Source organism: Eurosta solidaginis, chromosome 1, assembly GCF_040869045.1.
Source record: "Eurosta solidaginis isolate ZX-2024a chromosome 1, ASM4086904v1, whole genome shotgun sequence".
NCBI lineage: Eukaryota > Metazoa > Arthropoda > Insecta > Diptera > Tephritidae > Eurosta > Eurosta solidaginis.
The window spans coordinates 332282309-332301684 of NC_090319.1; the positions used below are offsets into that span (position 1 = coordinate 332282309).

The following is a 19376-nucleotide window of genomic DNA, read 5'->3' on the forward strand; positions in this document are numbered from 1 at the left end:
ATTCTCGTAGTATAGTCATTATTTTCATCCAATTCGCAAAGTTAAAAGCATTCTTAGCCACTAGATTAATTATTAAATCGATATTCCTCTTTCTTTAACTTACGGCTATGGCCGATAAAGACCGATGAGTTGACAATGGAGAGGGCTGCACTCAATGAATCGACGGTAGACGTTTCAATTCGCTTGGGAAGAAACAAAAGAGGCTTGGAAAGAAGCGCTGAGCTAACAAAGTTTATCATATCTCGAAATACTTAAGGCTCACGATGGGCATACTAACTGGGCATTGCTTTCTGGCGTCATATAAATTATGCCACGTCAGTAACAGCAAATGTCGGAAGTGCGGGCGGTAGGAAGAAACGGAGCACATCTTGTGTTCGTGTTATAAGGTCGCCAAAATTGCCAGATCTCGAGGGCGCGATTAAGCCAGGCCCTAGGAAACGTCTTGCTTTTTCCACGAGAACGAAGTTATTTTATAACATAAGTCCTGGTACCTAATTGTGGTTTTCCCGTTTGGTCGTCAAAAAATTTCTGTTAACACTATGAAGATATTGAGTTAATGCGAGGTCTTCATTGATCGGCCAGTTCAACCTTAATTAACCTACAACCTATGATTATGGCTACTAGAGTTTGAAATCGCAACTGATTATAGTGAAACCCCCCTTGGACGTCAATCAGCTTTTGTCGGCCCAATAGAGATGTCCGCTCAAGGGAGTGGGTAGCTATTTGAAAATTTTTTAATCCTTTAATAGATTTGTGCTCACAATCTATTTTAAAAATAAATTTTTATGCTACATTGCTTTAAAAAGTATGAGTGCCTGTGCTTTGGTGGAGATCTTGGAGCCATAGTAGAGGTGGAATGGTGGGGGCAAGTTCGCGGAAATGTCGGGAGATAGGATACGCGTGCGCGTCGTTGAAACCGGAATGTCCTATGGTTTACTGTGCCGTTCCAGTATTAAACAGATCGTACAAGCCGGCACATCATCAAAGTGTCTTTCATGCGGCAGACGCAGGCGTGACCATAGCAGCAGAAATACTGGAGGAAAACTGCGCCGACCGCAGTCACGTTAACATTTATATATGGGGTATTCCATCCCATTTCGACCAATTTTGAACCCGACCCCTTTAGAATTGGCTGAAAGTTTTTCTTCTTTTTCTAGCTTACGAAAGACGTTTTTCAGAATTTTTTCAAATTTTTTCATCCAACTCAAAAAAAGTTATGAATTTTTAAAAAAACACCTTTTGCAAAAATTGACCCTTTTGGATCTTTTTTTTTTTTTTATAATTTGTTTTTAAATGTACTTTTCGGAAAAAATACAAAAAAAATGTTTAAGTTTTTTTTTTTGTAATTTTTCAGTTTTTCGAGATTTTTCGAATTTCGCCATTTTTTTTCTCATAAAAAACTTCAATCAATTCTGCAATCATCCCCACTAATCCCGGAGTGGGCCGATATTTTTTGTTTTTTTTTTATTTAATTGAAAAAAAAACTTGAATAATTTTTTTGTATTTTTTCCGAAAAGTACATTTAAAAATAAATTTAAAAAAAAAAAAGATCCCAAACGGTCAATTTTTGAAAAAGTTATAGCATTTTGAAAACAAAACGGTGTTTTTTAAAAATTCATAACTTTTTTTGAGTTGGATGAAAAAATTTTAAAAAATTCTGAAAAACGTCTTTCGTAAGCTAGAAAAAGAAGAAAAACTTTCAGCCAATTCTAAAGGGTCGGGTTCAAAATTGGTCGAAATGGGATGCAATACCCCATATATAGGCAACCAGGTGGTAATTAAGGTGATAATCTCGCAAAGCAAAGTATCAGTATCAGTCTTTGACGTTTCTATTAGTGAGGTCAAGAACCCCTTGAAATTCCCCTGTCTACGCACTGAAAGGTATGTATATGTATATTTGTGTATACGCCTATGCATGTGTTTGTATTCTTGCACTGCCGGTAGCAGCGCGCTGCTTTTTTTGGGCACTTCCTTTTATCCTTTTTGATTATTTTGTGTCTTCAATCGGATTTTTGTGTATTTTTTTCTTTTAGATTCCTCTTTGATGGGAAATCAAACACGAAATTCTTGTTATGAATCGCTGTTACTTTTTGCAAATATGCATACCTATTAGGAGGTGCTACCTACATCGCAGTAGTTTGAACTTGAAATATGTACATATGTATATACATATTGAAACCACGAGAAACAGTTTTCAACCCATACCCGGTTTGCTTTTAAATATGAAAACTATTTTGTACTTGGTACTCTACTCTAATTAAGTAATTTATTGTACATACATACATAGGTACATATGTATGAATAATTTATTTGGCATATGTACATGCGCAAATATCAATTAATCGTTTTCTTCTTTATTATTATTCCCACCCACCTACACAAACAAAAACCTACTTTGCCTTATTCTTCTTCGCTTCACTTGCACTTCAAACGCACCATCGCCGGCTTTTCAGCTGTTATGGCTGGCTGCTACAAACATTTTACTTTATTTCCGTTTTAATAAAACACTCGTGTAAACGAATCACTGGGTATGTGAGTGTATGTGTGTACGTCAACATTCCTTCTATTGGATTTATTAGCAAACATTTCTTTTTTACTTTGCATTTCATTTTTCTGTGTATTTACTTTTCCCATTACAAGCCTAAATTTTTATATACAATTTTTTTGGCATTTTTTATAACTTTGTCTTTTGTTGTTGTTTTTTTTGCAATTTTGCAAGTTAAATATACTCGTATAAAATGAATTGAATAGTGAAGCGAACAGCGCTGCTGACGCTGGCGCGTAATAGACTTTAGCTGTGCTTGAACGACGACGATTTGCGGTCGTGTTCGTAATTTATACTTTTCGTTTATCTTTTTCGTTACTTTTCTTCTTGCCAAAAGCTAGCTGAAGCCCTTGAAATTTGATTATTTTTAGCAAATTCGGCAAAGTTTTTTGCATAAGTAAATTACAAAAGCAAAATTCTTACAAAATTGCTTTTCCCATATAAACTCACTTTAGGGCAGCGACGCACAGTGTCGCTATCTCATATAAGCACGGCCAAAACTACTTGCTGCAATTCGCTGTATCCTGCAAAAATCGTTGGACCATGTGGTCCACCGGAGTACTTACCATTCTACTCCACTGTAATGCAGCGATGGACCAACTCATGTTTCTACACGAACACATTGTAAGCCGATCATTGCTCGTTTTTAACGATTGTAACCACTACACGATGTTTATTGGACTGTGGGTACTCCATGGATTACTCTGATGTAATGCGGAGCTGGAGTATATGGTCCGGTCCTAGGACATCGCAATGTTAATTAGACCATATTTTTTGTATGAATTGTGGTTAATTTTGGAGCACTCGCTTGGTCCATAGCGAGTACTCCATACATGCATGCATGGAGTACTCGCGATTTTTGCAGGGTAGTTCATCATGGAGCCTACACTTACTGTAGATAAAGTAAAATTTAAATATAATCAAAATTGAACGACTGCCACTCCCCCTACACTAGTGGGCGATAAAAATAAAACTGCAGCGATTTTAATGAAACTTGGTACATATATTTGTGCTAACCTGAAAAGGCAACAAGTAAAATTTCGTAGAGATCGAGCCTTAAACACGCCCACAAAAATAAAAATGCTTTAGGAAAAAGTATATAATGCAATCTTTTAAAACGAAGTCTCATTTACGTTCTTATTCGGCTTCAATATGCATGCTACTAACGTTTATCCCGCCCTCGATTGCAATTAAAACATGAATTAGTAGATAATAATTTTTTTTGTGTTTCTATTTAGAAATTTAACAATACCTTTAATATATTTAAATTCAATTTTGCCCTTTGTGTCAAACTTATACAAAAAAAAGTGTAAATATCGCAACTTAGCGCACATTCTCACTAGTCTCAATTTTTAACTAACATTACGTGTGACAATATATCCAAAAATATGATGGAGTTAGGATTAGTTTTTTTTTATTCTCTTCTAAACTTTTAACTTCGAATAATAATTCACATAATTTTTCCCACTTATAAGAAGTAACCTGATCGATGAATAAATAACAAAGTAGGGTTGGAATGTATGGGTAATAAAAAACTCATTTGAGATATTTACATTTACTAACAAGCTCTGAATTTAAGTTTGTTTCAGTGACCTTTTTCATAAAAAAAGGTGGCAAAAAATTACCAATTAACAAAATTCCAGGTTTAAGGAAATCCCGATAAAAGCGCGCAAGTCTACTATTAAAAATTCTGTTCGAAATGATTTAATGGATGTATTCCCCATCGTTTGCCAAAGTTTTATAAAAATATATATGGATGAACTTTTTTGACTTTTGGCCGCTTCGCGCCACGGTGCGGCGGCGCTAACCGATCGTCGTGTGCATTCGTTTGATTTCCGTTTGGTTGTTGTTGGATTTAGCTTCCTTCAAGCTACGCATCAAATCATTTTTGTGTTGTTTTTTTTTTCACATTACATACACTTTATTAATTGCATATGTATTTGTTTAAATTATCTACTTTTTAAACACTAAACTTTTTTTTTTAACCGAACAAAACACGCATTTATTTGTTTACAAACCCATTAAATCTACTACGACGAAAAGAAAACGCATAAACCATTAACATACCTCCTCCTACAAAATTCACACCGGCCGGTTAGCTTTATTTTGTCCCCCCCGCACACAACAGTCACGTTTGTTCACTTATAGCGTATACGACGCGTATTCTTTATTCCGCTAAATCGTTGTTGCATACAAACACGTTCTGAGCGAATGTAGAACTGAATATGGAAAAAAGCTGAAGATAGCATAAAACTTTAGTGTTCGAAATTGTTAAGCGTTCGCGTTTTTAGCTATTCTCTGTAAGCTGTTAAGAGTAAGCTTGCAAACTCTCTGGCTGTTTTGTTTACCGGCAAATCTGGGGTGCGGTTGCTTTTGCTGGCTCTTTCGTATTTGGTTGGTAGTGGAGAGGGGAAGCATTTTGTGCTAGCAGAAAGTCGCAATTTTGCACAGTGGAGCAATATGTTTAAAGGCCGCGGCACAATGGCATTTTTCATATAGATGCGTTTAACACAAGCTTATGCATTCCAATAACATCGCCACAATGAACCAATATGTGGCGTTTGTAAATATGAAGGAATTTCAGACTTGGCAATTGAAGTTTATTTCGCCTTGCCCATTCACTGCAAAATTTCGCGAAGGACTGTTATAAACATCCTCCCTATACAACAAAAATACTTGCTAACATATTTTGTGTCGAATTCGATTGTTATATTGCAGTTTTTAACTACGAAAAATGTTAGAAAATTTACCAACCAGTGGGAAAAACAATTGCAATGTGTGCCAACACCCTTAGCCAAAGCAAATGTAAAATTCTTCTTCTTATGATTTGCTTGCAACAAAATTTGGGAGTTGGCTATTTTCCATATCAGATGGCGCCAGTGTCGCTCAATCTACCGTTCCCTAGAAAAATACGTGCAATCTACTGATAATGCATAAGCTTGTGTTAAACTCATCTGTATGAAAAACTGCTTATGTGTCGGGGCTTTAAGGCGTTTAAATCATGAGAATGCAAAATTCGGTTGTATTACATGCGGATGTATTAAATTAAGGACCGGGTTTTCAGTGCAAGTTTGAACTCCAGTTAAAGTTGACTAGGGTTCAGATCCGCCACTTTGGCCGCTTGAGCTGAGATGAGCAATAAAGTTTTATTATATCGCACGAAGTGGCAGTGGAGTTTAAAACTCGCACTGAAAACCGGGCTTTAAAGTACTTGGAGGAACTAATCGATGCCTTTGCTCAGGGAAGGAATTGACATTACAATTCCTTTTAGAAAAATACCAAAAGTAATAATTTCGTTTTTTTGGGGTTCGAGTACAAGAATTTTCTGTTTGTAATTGAAAAAAAAAATACCTTGTTTAAATGTAATTTCGCCCTGCGCTTACCAGGCTAAGACTCCAGCTATTAGGAGTGATACAGCTGTCAGATCTAGAAGCAGCAAGTGGCTTAAGTCCTAGGAAGCTTCTAGTATTTGCTAAGAGGACGGCGTTATTTTATAACATAGGTCCTGGTTTTTGATAGGGGTTTTCAGTTTGGTCGTTAAAACAAACTTCTGGTAACACTACGGACTCATTCAGTCTATGTGAGGTCATCATGGTCCGGCCAGTTCAACCTAACCTAAATGTAATTTCTGCCCCAATACCTTCGAAAGGGATTGTAATTTTTTTTTTAATGTTTCCAATTACATTGCAAGGAATGCAACATGTAATTCAAAATTCCCCACTCCTTAAAGGAATTGCAAAACTCCTAGGCCTTGCAGAACATCCTAATTTTTAACCCGGCTAATGTCTTGCCGCCGCGGTGTGGTGGTAGTGTGCTTCGCCTACCACACCGAAGACCGTGGGTTTACTCCCCGGACAAAGCATAATCAAAAATTTTAAATCGCAAGCACTACGAGTGTGTTTCTGCCATAAAAAGCTTTCCAGTGAAAACTCATCTGCCTTGCGGATGCCGTTCGCAATCGGCGCAAAACATGTAGGACCCGTCCCGATAATTTGTAGGAAAAATTAATAAGAGCAAGTCGCAAATTGGAAGAGAAGCTCGGCTTAAAATATTTTCGGAGGCTATCCCGCATTGCATTTAATTAATTTTTAATGTCTTGCAGAACAAAAAATGTTCACTGTGTTAATTAACTCCGGCCTATTGGAATATGTTTGCTGATTTAAGCCCACCGTGAACCCGCTGATTGAACCTTACCACTCTTGCTAACAAATCCTACTTTGGAGTGAGTCGTCAAAACCAGATGAGGCGGTTTTCGCAATGTTCCCACGATTAGCGGACGTTTGCTCAATAGCAACGGTGAGTAAAAAAGAAAATTTATGAAGACATCAACAAAGTCCAGTGAGTTGGGACAAAATTAGAATAAAAGATAATGCTTAGGCCCAGAAAGCTTCTTATCGAAACCCGCATTTGGAACCAGATAGAAAACAATTTGAATTTTCTTTATGTGTTGATTATAGCCAGTTAGCTCAGCGAAGCAGCGACAAGAACGACCTTTTAAATGACTAAACGTCGATAAAGTAAGTAAATAGATTATTGAGCTAACACTTCTCTGCTATCCTAAATGGAGACGGCGATATACAGCACTGGGATGATGAGCCCGATCCCTCAATCGATGATGATGGAATTAATGTTCCCCCCACCCGATTATGACCAAGTCAGAATAGCAATATCCAGATTAAAAAACAAAGCCGCGGTCGCTGATGGATTGCTCGCGGAGCTATTTAAATACGGCGGCGAGGGTTTGGTAAGGCGCTTGCATCAGCTTTTTTGCAAAATATGGTCGATCGAGTGCAAGTCCGACGATTGGATTGCGCCAAATATCGCAGAGTCAGCTCTCCTAATATCGCATATAAGGTCCTATCATGCCTATTGAGCGAAAGATTGAAGACCGCCGTTAATCGGCTGATTTTCGACCAGATTTTCGCAATGAGCCAAATCTTGGAAAAAGAATTTACACACAACAACTCTTCGCCTTAAAGCCGTTTTGGACAGCACGAAAATGAGCTGCCTATATACGAACCCCCTCGGAACCCGCCTGTGGAAGCAGTTGGACAGGGTGGCCACCACTCCGCTGAGAGGACCTGGTAGAAAACGGTTTAATTTCCCTTGGTGTGACTAATTGGCCCCAGTTGACTCGAAGAAGAAGTGACTTGTTAAACGGTCATAGCCGTTTAAACGGTTTCGCGCCAAATAAGTAAGTAATTATTAAGGATGACACAGCTCTCAGATGTATGACTAGCAAGTAGGATAGGTCCTATAAAGTCGCTATTATTTGCTCAGGAGTGATTGTATATTTTAGGTCTGGTGACACTATGAACACAGTCAGTCTATATACTACAGTGCAATGTACAACCGACAAATTCATATTAAAATAGCAAGCATAATTGTTGATGTATTGAGAGCTCCATATATTCAGATGAGAGCCGACTAAAAACCCGCAAACAAGAGGCCTTGACAAAGCACTGATACAAACAGCAAGTGGCTGTTTACATAAATCAATGCATACATGCTTCCAAATTACAATACAGAGAGCCGAAAGCTTTCATTGAGTTGCTCCAATGAGCAGAGGCGGTTGTTCATACTTCGAACTATTTGAGGAAGCCCAATACTTTAAGAAAACTGGAATCAAAGCAAATGCTGTGATAAAAATGTGTATTATGTCACTGAGCGTGATATGAATGAAAATGCGAAGAGCTGTTAAGATGCAACTACAAATAAGTTGGGCATGTAATAAACACAATGAAAATGTCATATGGGAATTGAATAACAGTAACCATGGCGGTTCATCTTAATGGGATATTTCGCCTATTAAACAGCTGTTAAATGTAGCTGTTAGATTTAGCAGCTTGCATAAGCTCTATGAGTTCTGAAAGCAATCGACTCGAGGAACTGTTAATCCTGAAGCTTTCTTTGAGGAGTCATAATCCTGACTAGGATAATTTTATCCCATGAATCGCGTAGCCTCTGATTGCCCACACAACAAGTTGGTTTACGGATAAATACTAAAGAATGCGTAGGTATTTGATGTCAGATCGCCTGAAGCGTATTTTTTATAAAATCCTCCTTTGCATAAAGGTGTTCGCGAACAAATATTATGGATCCGGTTTTTGCATTGGAAGTAAGGCTTGTTGGTTTGTTTACAATTTAAAAATTAGGTTTTAGGTCTGTGCCTCTGTGTTGATTCATGCATATGTATGTATGTATTACACGTAATACAATGGAAAAACAGTTTTGTTATATCACTTTACAAGGGCTGCCATAAATCCCAATCGTTTAACTTTCCGGACTGAATTATTGGCGGACATTAGTAAAAATAAATAAATACTTGGCGCGATTAAACTTCGAGGAGATTAAGGCAAAGCTTCTCTTCAAATTTGCGTCGTACTCCTTTAATTATACTCAGCGTGCTTAGCACACAGAGTATACGAGTAGATTGGTATTGAAAATGAGCGAAATCGGATGATAACCACGCCCACTTGTTATATGTATAATAGGGGGACTCATGAAAGCATATAAACTTATAAGGTGTAAAATTATATCCATTTACAAACACTGTTATATGAACGCATCTAGCAATATTCTTGATAAACTTGATTGTTTATCAGTTGTATTATTGCCAAACAAAAATTTTTTGATTGTTATACAAATTAAAAAATGCCAAGAATAAGTGAAAAATCAAAACTAAAACGTCTTTACTTGCTGATGTTGGAGATTTCTGATGAAAATGCCTGCTGTAATGTCTGCAAGGTTGCATTCCTTTGAGTTTACCGCGTTTACACAATGAAATATGCGCGTAAATTTATACAAATTGTGTAAATGATTTTTCATACAAAATTTGACAGATCGTTTACGCACTAGATAAATTTATACGTTTACACACTTTATAAGGCATTTATAAGGTTACATGAGTCCCCCTAATATTTTAGAAAACACACAAAAACCTGAAAATTTTTTTAAAATGGGCGTGGCACCCCCACTTGTGATAAAATCAATTTTACAAATATTATTAATCATAAATCAAAAATCGTTAAACCTATCGTAACAAAATCCGACAGAGAGGTTGCCTTTACTATAAGGAATGCTTTGAAGAAAAATTAATGAAATCGGTTAAGAACCACGCCCACTTTTATATAAAACTTTTTAAAATGTTCGTAGACTAGAATAATAAGCTATAACTTAGCACAAAATAGTTTTGAATCAAGTTTTATTGTAAGAGGAAATGGGGAGAATTTTTTTTTTTTTAAACGGGCGGTGCCACGGGTTATGTAGAAAAGTAATTTATCTGAAATGAAATGTACAATTGAAGCTCACGCTGAGTATATAATGTTCGGTTACACCCGAACTTAGACACCTTTACTTGTTTCTCCTACAATTGGCGGAACATATATCTGCAAGGCAGATGAATTTCAGTGAGGCGATTTTCATGGCAGAAATATAGTCGGTGTGTTTGCCAAATCACTGTGATCACACTTAGACAAAGTTTTTGGTAATTGAAAAAACTTTTTTCTAAATTTTCGATGTCACTTTGCCCGGGACTAGAACCCAGGACCTCCGGTGTAGTACGCGAAGCACGGCGGCTGCTACGGACATTAATGGTAGGGAAAAAGTCTTGCAACCAAGCTTACTACAGTCAAGCGAATTTTTTGCGCTTTGTTTAAGCCGGAGTCATTGGTGCCGTATGTCGTATCGCTGTATCCGTATCCCTAACGTAATCAGCTGTTTGTCGTTACTACGGTAGACCAAAACCCAATTGGTTGGCTACGATACGGTTACGACCTTAGCGACAACCAATGTCTCCAGCTTTACTTGCAGTACATTCAAATCGCCAGGACAGGTTGGCGTCTACCCTCGTCTGTTACAGCATGAAATAACATATAAACCCCCTTATACAAAACAGGTGAATAGAGGATTAGGTCGTAAGAGCTTATCGCCTCACCAATTAGTCTCAGATCTTTTCTTCCAATGGATGTAAAGAAAATTTCGCGTCAGCATATTAGGAAGGACACTTCATCTGCGTAGAAATAAATTTGATGTCAGTCAGTAAGATGCACGAAGACTGCTTTGAGCAAGTTTCAAAATGCTTTTAAGGCTATTCTTCAGGCTATTATCAAAGACCTTTCAGATAAGCTGACGATTATTTTTCCTATATCCATTCTGTATACAGAATGAATATACTCTCTGAATTAGCGTATAACTACTTCCAAACTATACAATAACTAACCACACATCTGCCACTACTGTCATCGCTTCAATTGGCTAATGTTCCGCTTGTCATGCATACCGTAGTAATGCCGTATGGCAGCACTGTTATCAATTCACAAAATGCACAAAGAAAGAAGAAGAATCTTCATTAAACAAATGTCGACGTTTAACGCTGTGCAATATTTTCGTGGAAAAATCAGGACGCCAGTCGCCAACAGCATTAATTGTGTTTATGTATAAAAAATGAGTCCAAATATGTGGTCTTTTGAAACCAAATTAATCGCAGAAGTTAAAAAATATGAATGCTTGTACAATTATCAATCGTTAAATTACAAAGATGTCGCATTCAAAGACAAACTATGGCAAAAGGTGGCACAAACTTGTAACGCAAGTGGTGAGTAGATTGGATAAATATATTATTAGGTAACTTAGTTATTTTAATAATTATTATTTCAGTGGAAGATTGTAAAAAGAAATGGAAGCATTTACGTGATTGCTTTAAGAGATTGAAGAAGCGGGAATTAACGCAACCGAAAGGTTTTAGTAGCACCAGACGGCCAAAAGTGTGGCGGCACAAGGCACAAATGGAATTCCTAACTCAATATCCATTCACAAAGGGGTAAGCATTATGACTTGGTACCTACATATTTTGTTAGTGCTTTAACACATAAATTTTGGGTAAAAGTCTACATCTTTTCCAGTTTAAGTTCAGAAAATTACAATTCAAGTTCAGAATTTCCAATTTAAATTCAGAAATTTACAATTCAAATTCAGACTTCAGAAAATTAAAATTCAAGTTCAGAAATTCCATTTTAAATTCAGAAAGTTACGGTTCAAGTTCAGAAATTCCAATTTAAGTTCAGAAAATTATAATTCAAATTCAGAAAATACATCTCAAGTTCAGAAAATGACAATTCAAGTTCAGAAAGTTTGTCAGGAATTTTTTCTTTCATGCAATGACAATTAAATATGGTAAATGTTAGCGCTAATAATCTGATGCAAGGATACGAAGGCCTACTATCTGTTAAGAAATTGGACTTCTTAACTCACTTAAATCAATTTTGCTCACATGAAGGAGATAAAACTGTCAACGGAGTACTATGTGCATAGATCAAGTCTTCATCCACCTGTCTCTCGCAACTCTGTGGAGGTCTCCCCCTTCTACTGCTTCCAAACTGCGGAGTCGACTGAAGTACTTTCAAGGCCGGAGCACCCTCTTGCACTTTTTACAAAGGGTTATCATCCGTTTGATTTCTTAGCTCGGGATGTACACGCCTTGGAAAAACTTGGGGTACAGTATATCCAAGCCACCATTGTCAACGAAGCATCAACACTTCCGCTAAAAACATATAAGTATTACAATACGTAGTATGAATTGGAATAACTTTTGAAAATAACACCCTACTTAGAATTTTCTGAATTTGAATTGTAATTTTCTGAACTTGAAATGCAATTTTCTGAACTTGAATTGTAATATTCGGAACTTGAATTGTAATTTTCTGAATTTAATTTGGAATTTCTGAACTTGAATTGTAATTTTCTGAACTTGAATTGGAAAATCTGAACTTGAATTGTAAATTTCTGAACTTGAATTGTAAATTTCTGAATTTAACTTGGAAATTCTGAACTTGAATTGTAATTTTCTGAACTTGAATTGCAATTATCTGAACTTGAGTTGTAAATTTCTGAACTTGAGTTGTAAATTTCTGAACTTAAACTGGAAAAGGTGTAGTTGAGGGTTCGACTGCTAATACGCTACCAAAAATATCGATAGGTGTCAAAAGACGCGCCTTGATCTCTGGATCACGTATCCGTAAGCGGAAATTGGTAATTTTATTTCTTTTCGGAGATATTTGCAAACACAATTGGAAATTTTCATGTGGTTGTTGTAATTTTGATGATTTTGTTGTGCCCACAAGAAAAACTGTGGGTAAAAGCGTTTTGCGCGGATATAGATTTGGCCTCCAAACCGATGTTGCACCCACCCAGGGTAATATTTTAAAAGCGCGGCCGAAGACCGCCAATGCAGAAAGGTGTTCTGCGCAAAATTATTATGGATCCCACTACCGGTTTCGGAGCGCTCCAGGCCATTTTGCGGTTTTTTGGGAAATATCTTTTGACACAAATAAAATTTGGAATTTCCGCTTCCGGGTTCGTGGTCCTGGGATCAAAACGCGTCTTTTGACACCTCTCCCGATATTTTTGGAGGAGTTTTAGCAGTTATACCCTAAAGTAAAGATCTACCCTTATCTTTTGGGGTGGGTTTACACTGGAATTGCCCGGTGAATCCAGTACTCTGAGAACAATACCCTAAACTTGCAGAAGAGGAACGCACACTCCCTAGGGAGTGTCACTCTAGCCCAACTTCGATCTGGATACTGTAACAGGTTAAACTCTTACCTATCCAGAATCAACTCCGACATACAAAATGTATGCCGTGCTTGCAGTGTGTTCCCACATGACACCAAACATCTCTTCGATTGTAATGTGGCACCAACGCCTCTAACACCTCTCTCATTATGGTCCACCCCTGTTGAAACAGCAAGTTTCCTCGGACTCCCGTTAGAGGACATTGATGACAATTTGTGATCGGCCAGACCTATTGAATGGGGCGAAGCACTGCTACAACAACAACACCCTTATGCTCACAATTTTTTTGTGGGTACAACATTACAACCACATGAAAATCGCCAACTTCAACGGCAAATATCTCCGGACAAAGATACAATTTTTCTTTTCCGCCTTCGGATTATTGTTGTTTTGCCGATATTTAATTATTCTTAAAGCTACTCCTTTAGTGTCATCAAGATTATCTAAAGACCGTTTTCACTATCTCCGTTTAACTCTGACCAAAACTTAAATTGACAAGGCTTCTGTGGGCATTAAGTGGAAGTCGTGAAAATGTCCCAGAGAGGAGAATGGAAGTGAAATCATCGAGTTTGGGATAGAGAAAATTGAAGGTAAGAACAGCAATGGGAGGTGTCAAACTGGCGATAGGTAATTCACTACACCATTTGGCTTTACCTCTCTGGTTTTAGAAGTACTTCACATCATGCTGATTCTACATGTTTGTGTGATATTTAATCTGTAACCGAATCGGGAGCTTTTCGTAATAATGTACATAGGCACTTCGAGAACAGTTTGGATATCTGCGAGATTTTATTTAGGACCATTTTCGAAAATGTTTTGTTAGTTTTTCGACAATATGGGATGTTTAAGTGCGATTTCGGAAAAATTCAACCTGTTATCCGTTGTAACCGATATTGACTAGTTATCGATCTCTTACAAATAACAAACGTTATAACGAGAATATTTTGTCGTATTTACCATGAATTTTCGGCATGTTATAGACAGGTTATGGGCGTGGGATCAAAATTAAATGCGTGCAAAATCACTTTGCACACAACATTTTTTTTCAGTGCGCAGCAACATTACAAAAACTACATGAAAATTGCCAACCTCAACTGCAAATATCTCGCGACAGAGATACAATCTTTTTTCCGCCTTCGATGTCAATACGCGTCGTTTGACACCTCTCTCAATATTTTTGGACGCGTTTTAGCAGTCGACCTCTGTTCTAGACTTTTACCCTGGCCGATGATGAGGCCCTGATAATAGCAACCGGATAAGAATTTATTTACCTACTACCAATGGCCTTATCTATATACTCGGGGATACCCTCAGTGCCTAACAGGCAGCTCTTTTTCAATAGAATTTTGTTTCGTATGTTCATGGTGAGAGTTGGCCCTTTCTAATTCCGATTCTGCTATAGCAGGATTTATTTGACCCCCAAAAATGTTTACAGTTTACAGTGCCACCTGAATCGGAAGGAGCGCAAGATTTTAATAGTAAGCTATATATTCGTATCAACGTCACGAACTAAACTGGACGAAGCTACGGACCTTTATGCCAGGAATTCGCCGATGAATCCAGTACTCAAAAGAACAGTACCCAACATTTGCGGAAGAGGAACGCATACTCCCCAGGGAAACGCGAGTCACACTAGTTCAACTTCGATCTGGATACTGTAACAGGTTAAACTCTTACCTATCCAGAATCAACTCCGACATACAAAATGTATGCCGTGCTTGCAATGTGTTCCCACATGACACCAAACATCTCTTTAATTGTAATGTGGAACCAACGCCTCGTAACACACCTCTCATTATGGTCCACCCCTGTTGAAGCTGCAAGTTTCCTTGGACTTCCGTTAGAGGACATTGATGACAATTTGTGATTGGTCGCACCTATTTGGATGTGGCGAAGCACTGCTAGAACAACAACTAAATAGGATTTTCTGAAATAGCATCCCTCCGCTAGTGATCCTTACAATTGGTCTGCATATGTTGTTAAAGCTGCCCACATTTATTTTATCATAAACAAGGAATGTTTAATTTATTTATTTTTCTTTTTTATTTAGTACATCGATTTATCTGGACGAATCGGAAGATAACTCAGATGATTATTTCGCTCCACCGCCGACATTGAAAGAGGCAAAAAACGAAGAAGTATTTGACGAATGTGAAAATGTTGAAGAAGTTGATGTACGCAAAGATTTTGAACCAGATATATCAGATACGAAAATGTTGGACGAAAGTATGTTTCAAGATGTTTTAATACATGACGCAGCTCTTCTACCAACTACTACAAAGTTGCAAGCTTCAAAGCGAAAGGATGAGGATAGTACAACATTGATGTTTAAATTATTGGATCGTAAAATAAAGCAAGCGACATTAACAGAGGCACAGATTTCGGATATAGAAACCAGCGTTATGTTGTTTGTATATAAAAAACTTGGGGAATATAAATCATAATATACATATATATGTTGTATAAGTACTTATTACCTTTTAGACAAAAGTTTAAGCTAAAGCTAGCATATTTAAAAAAATACATTTTATCACATAAAGAAATTGGGATGTGCTTATTTTTAATTTGAAAATTGTTCTCCGTATCCAGATAGAGTGGAGGACGAGGTTTTGCCAAGTTATCGCGTGTGTTGATGGTTTAGAGGGTTTAATGTGGTCATATTAATCGATCCCGAAATGGTCGGGCTAGCACATTAATGGTGCTTGTTACCGGAACGTACGGCCTGCATCCGGCAAAGGACCATCAACATCGATAGCACTCGCCAATGCCTTCGGGGAGTGCCCTTATCGCTACAAAAACAACCGAAGAAATCGACGGCCCCAGCGGGTTAGGGCTACTAAAATACCAGATTCCTGTTTCACTAACAAACAAGGCTCTGGCGACCCCAAGCTCCTCATGGAACTTGGGGGTGGTGAGGTAGGGATGGCCAGAAGGTTTAATGTGGCCACATAAATCGTTCCCGAGATGGTCGGGCTAGCCCTTAATGGTGCTGTGTTACGGCAGCGTACCGGATCTGTATCCGGCAAAGGACCATCGCATCGATAACACTCCCCAAAGCCTTCGGGGAGCAACCTTATCGCTACAACAACGGCCGATCTGTTTACGACGTGGAATGAACATACGAGGCAAATATTGGATGTTCACATCGATGGTGTTACGCTACCGACAGTCAGTCACCCAAAGATCTTAGGGCCAACGAAGAGCACTACGAAATGCTGAACATATAGTAAGATTTGTTTGCCCTAGCAAACAACTGGGAATAGATGCGAATGAAAAAGCAGATGAACTAGCTAAAAAGGGCGCAATCCTTGAAGCTAGCCCCGTAGACGTCCCAATTATACTGGGCGAAATTAAGCGAAGGCGAGAGGTGCACATGATCGACCAAGCAGGAAAGGCGTGGGTTCAAGCGCGGGGCTGTAAAGTATCGAAGATTATGTGCAGGTTTTACAACCTTAAGACTAACAAAATTGCTTCTATCATTAAAAAGAGGACTGTATACTCATGACGGGTATTCTGACTGGACACTGCCTTCTGGCGTCACATGCCTTTAAATTAGGCTGGGTCAGTGATAGCAGATGTAGGAAATGCGGGCTGGAGGAGGAAACGATCCGGCACGTTCTGTGCTCGTGACCTGCGCTTGGCAGGCTATTAGGAGTGATACAGCTGTCAGATCTAGAAGCAGCAAGTGGCTTAAGTCCTAGGAAGCTTTTGGTACTTGCCAAGAGGACGTAGTTATTTTATAACATAGGTCCTGGTTTTTGATAGGGTTTTTCAGTTTTGTTGTTAAAACAAACTTCTGGTAACACTACGGACTTATTCAGTCTATGTGAGGTCCTCATGGACCGGCTAGTTCAACCTAGCAAACAACTGCTTGATCTAGCTTCGCCTCCATGAGGAATAACTCCATAAGCAGTATCATGAAATCCGGCATTTGCCAACACAGTGGAACCTACGCCTCTAACACCAACTTCCCTATGGTCCATGTCTGTTGGAACTGCTAGTTTCCTTGGACTCCCTTTGCCGACAATTTGTGAGTGGTCGTATTTATGGAATGAGGCGCAGCACTGTTAACACAAACAAAACAACAAGCTTTACCAATAAACTTTGCTTCTCCACCAAAACTAAAGGAGTTTGTATGCTGGGATAAGAGATGCGATTCAAAGACTGTCAAACTCCATTAATTTTTCATTTTTCAAACGGGAAAGACATACAAATCTATTCCAACGGCTCCGCTGGAGAGGCTGGAATTAACTTTGGATTTCTTGAGATTCCTGTCTCAATAAAATTCTCTCTCTATTATTGAGTATGTTGCCTGCTAGATTGGAAACACTCGATCCGAACGTATCTGCTGGGGAGAGCAACTTTTCTAAGCAATTTTTGGATTGCAAGACACTCAAGAATTATTCATTGCCTGTGCTCCGAGTCATGCAAAAATTGAGACTTATATGATAATAACCAGATTCAAAGTATGTATGCCCGTAGCAGTAGCCAAGAGGAACATCCATATTTTTAGATGCACATAACCAGACTGCAATGAAAGGGACAGAGTATTGTAGCAGATCTAGGGACAGAAATCATTAACTCGTAGGGGTGGGAACCGGTCATGGTTTCTCCAACCCACTTGTCAATCTCCCCTACCCGTAGCGAATCCTGTTCATTTAGCAGACGAGGCTCAGCAACCCCAAGCTTTTTAACGAAAAGGGGATGGATGACCTAGAAGGTTCAACGTGTTCATATCAAAATATCGCGGATCTGTATCCAATAAAAGACCATCTACATCTATAAAACTCCACAATAAATCTACCTATTGCTACAAGAATATACTAGCATTGAGCACACAGTCGAGGATCAGTGAGGATTCTATCCGAGGACTAAGAAAAAAATCAAAATTTTTTGTACTTCAACCGCCATATTTTCGCTGAAAACCTTTTCATCGCAGAAATATACTCGTTTAAAAAAACGTTTTTCTTCATATTTTGATGGCGGCCTCCATGATAATACGATAATATGATGCTCTCTTTCGCCTGAAGGATGGTCGGGAACCGTCCCAGACAATCTTGGTCTGGTGCCGAATACTCCTACATTCCCAGGCCTTGACAGCAATGTGTCTGCACAGTATTATTTCTCTTCTAATCTTAAAACGTGCGTTGCCTACATATTTTCTCTATAGCAACTTGGAGTCGTCCTAATAGTTCTTTGCCGGATACAGATCCGGTTCGTTCCGGTACCAAGCACCATCAAGGTACTAGTCCGACAATCTCGGGAACGATTTGATATGACCACTTGAAACCTTCTGGGCCATACCGCCCTCCCACCCCTTAGATCCATTATGAACTTGGTATCGCCAGAGCCTCGGCTTTTAAAGAAACAGGAATCGCCACGGGTAGGTGAGGTTCACAATTTTGCCTTTTTCGTTCACACGAACGAAGTCTTTCTATTTGGAAATTATGGCTCGCCAACAGTGGTGTGGTATGCAAATACGCTGAGAAAATCCAGAATGGTTCTGGGCTTCAGAGAGTGTATGTGACTATTTTCTAATTTATATGATCCTGGGATCGTAAGTCTATGTCTCGCGACTGTATCACATTCCTTCAGGATGTGTTCTGCAGACTCATCTTCGACATCACAGAATCGACAGAGGCTACTAGACGATATGCACAATTTATGCATATGGCTCTTTAGCCTACAGTAACCTGTGAGTATACCTGTTAAAAACCTAAGGTTACATTTTGGGAGGTTAATCATAGCCTTATATCGCTTTGAGTTGTACCCTCCTATTAGTGCCTTTGCCTGCCGAAGTCCTGGACTTTTGAGCCAGTGTTGTTCTCTGAGGCACGCCTCCTTTTGTCTAAACTCTTCCCTTACTGTATGTGATCCTATTGGCACCATGGGTGCGGGTCCTATTGGCTTTCCGGTCGCTGCCAACCTGGCAAGCTCGTCCGCTCGCTCGTTACCATCTACTCCTCTGTATCCAGGTAACCATACAAGACGGATGGTGTTATTAACTCCTAGACTGTTTAGGTTAAACGCACTCAAGGACTGTTGATGATTTAATCTCCACTGAAGATAATGCCTTGAGTGCAGCTTGACTGTCGCTGAGTATAGCGATTTTCTCGTTGGTATATCCCCACTTTAAATTGATCTCTGCACACCGGCTTATGGCGACAACTTCGGCTTGGAAGATGCTCGGATATTTTCCGAGTGGTAGGGATATTTGGTTCGGGGGCCGAAGATCCCCGATCCTATGCCGTCCGGTGTC

General features: G+C 38.7%; 2 protein-coding genes across 9 annotated transcripts in view; one reads left to right on the top strand and one right to left on the bottom strand.

The window, feature by feature from the left end:
- Window positions 1-4748, bottom strand: part of plum — a 251400-nt gene extending 246652 nt beyond the window's left edge. For 2 of the 8 annotated variants that reach the window (XM_067762201.1, XM_067762208.1), the window contains exon 1: window positions 4613-4748. The gene's annotated coding sequence lies outside the window, so the exon portion shown is untranslated. The other 6 variants (XM_067762206.1, XM_067762204.1, XM_067762205.1 and 3 more) reach the window with 5 other exon arrangements.
- A 6148-nt stretch (window positions 4749-10896) lies between these two features.
- Window positions 10897-15660, top strand: LOC137244352 (uncharacterized). Its single transcript, XM_067773255.1, has 3 exons — window positions 10897-11141; window positions 11204-11366; window positions 15168-15660. Exons 1-3 carry the CDS (start codon window positions 10991-10993, stop codon window positions 15559-15561), a joined length of 708 nt encoding a protein of 235 aa, XP_067629356.1. The 5' UTR covers window positions 10897-10990; the 3' UTR covers window positions 15562-15660.
- The last annotated feature ends 3716 nt before the right edge of the window (window positions 15661-19376 follow it).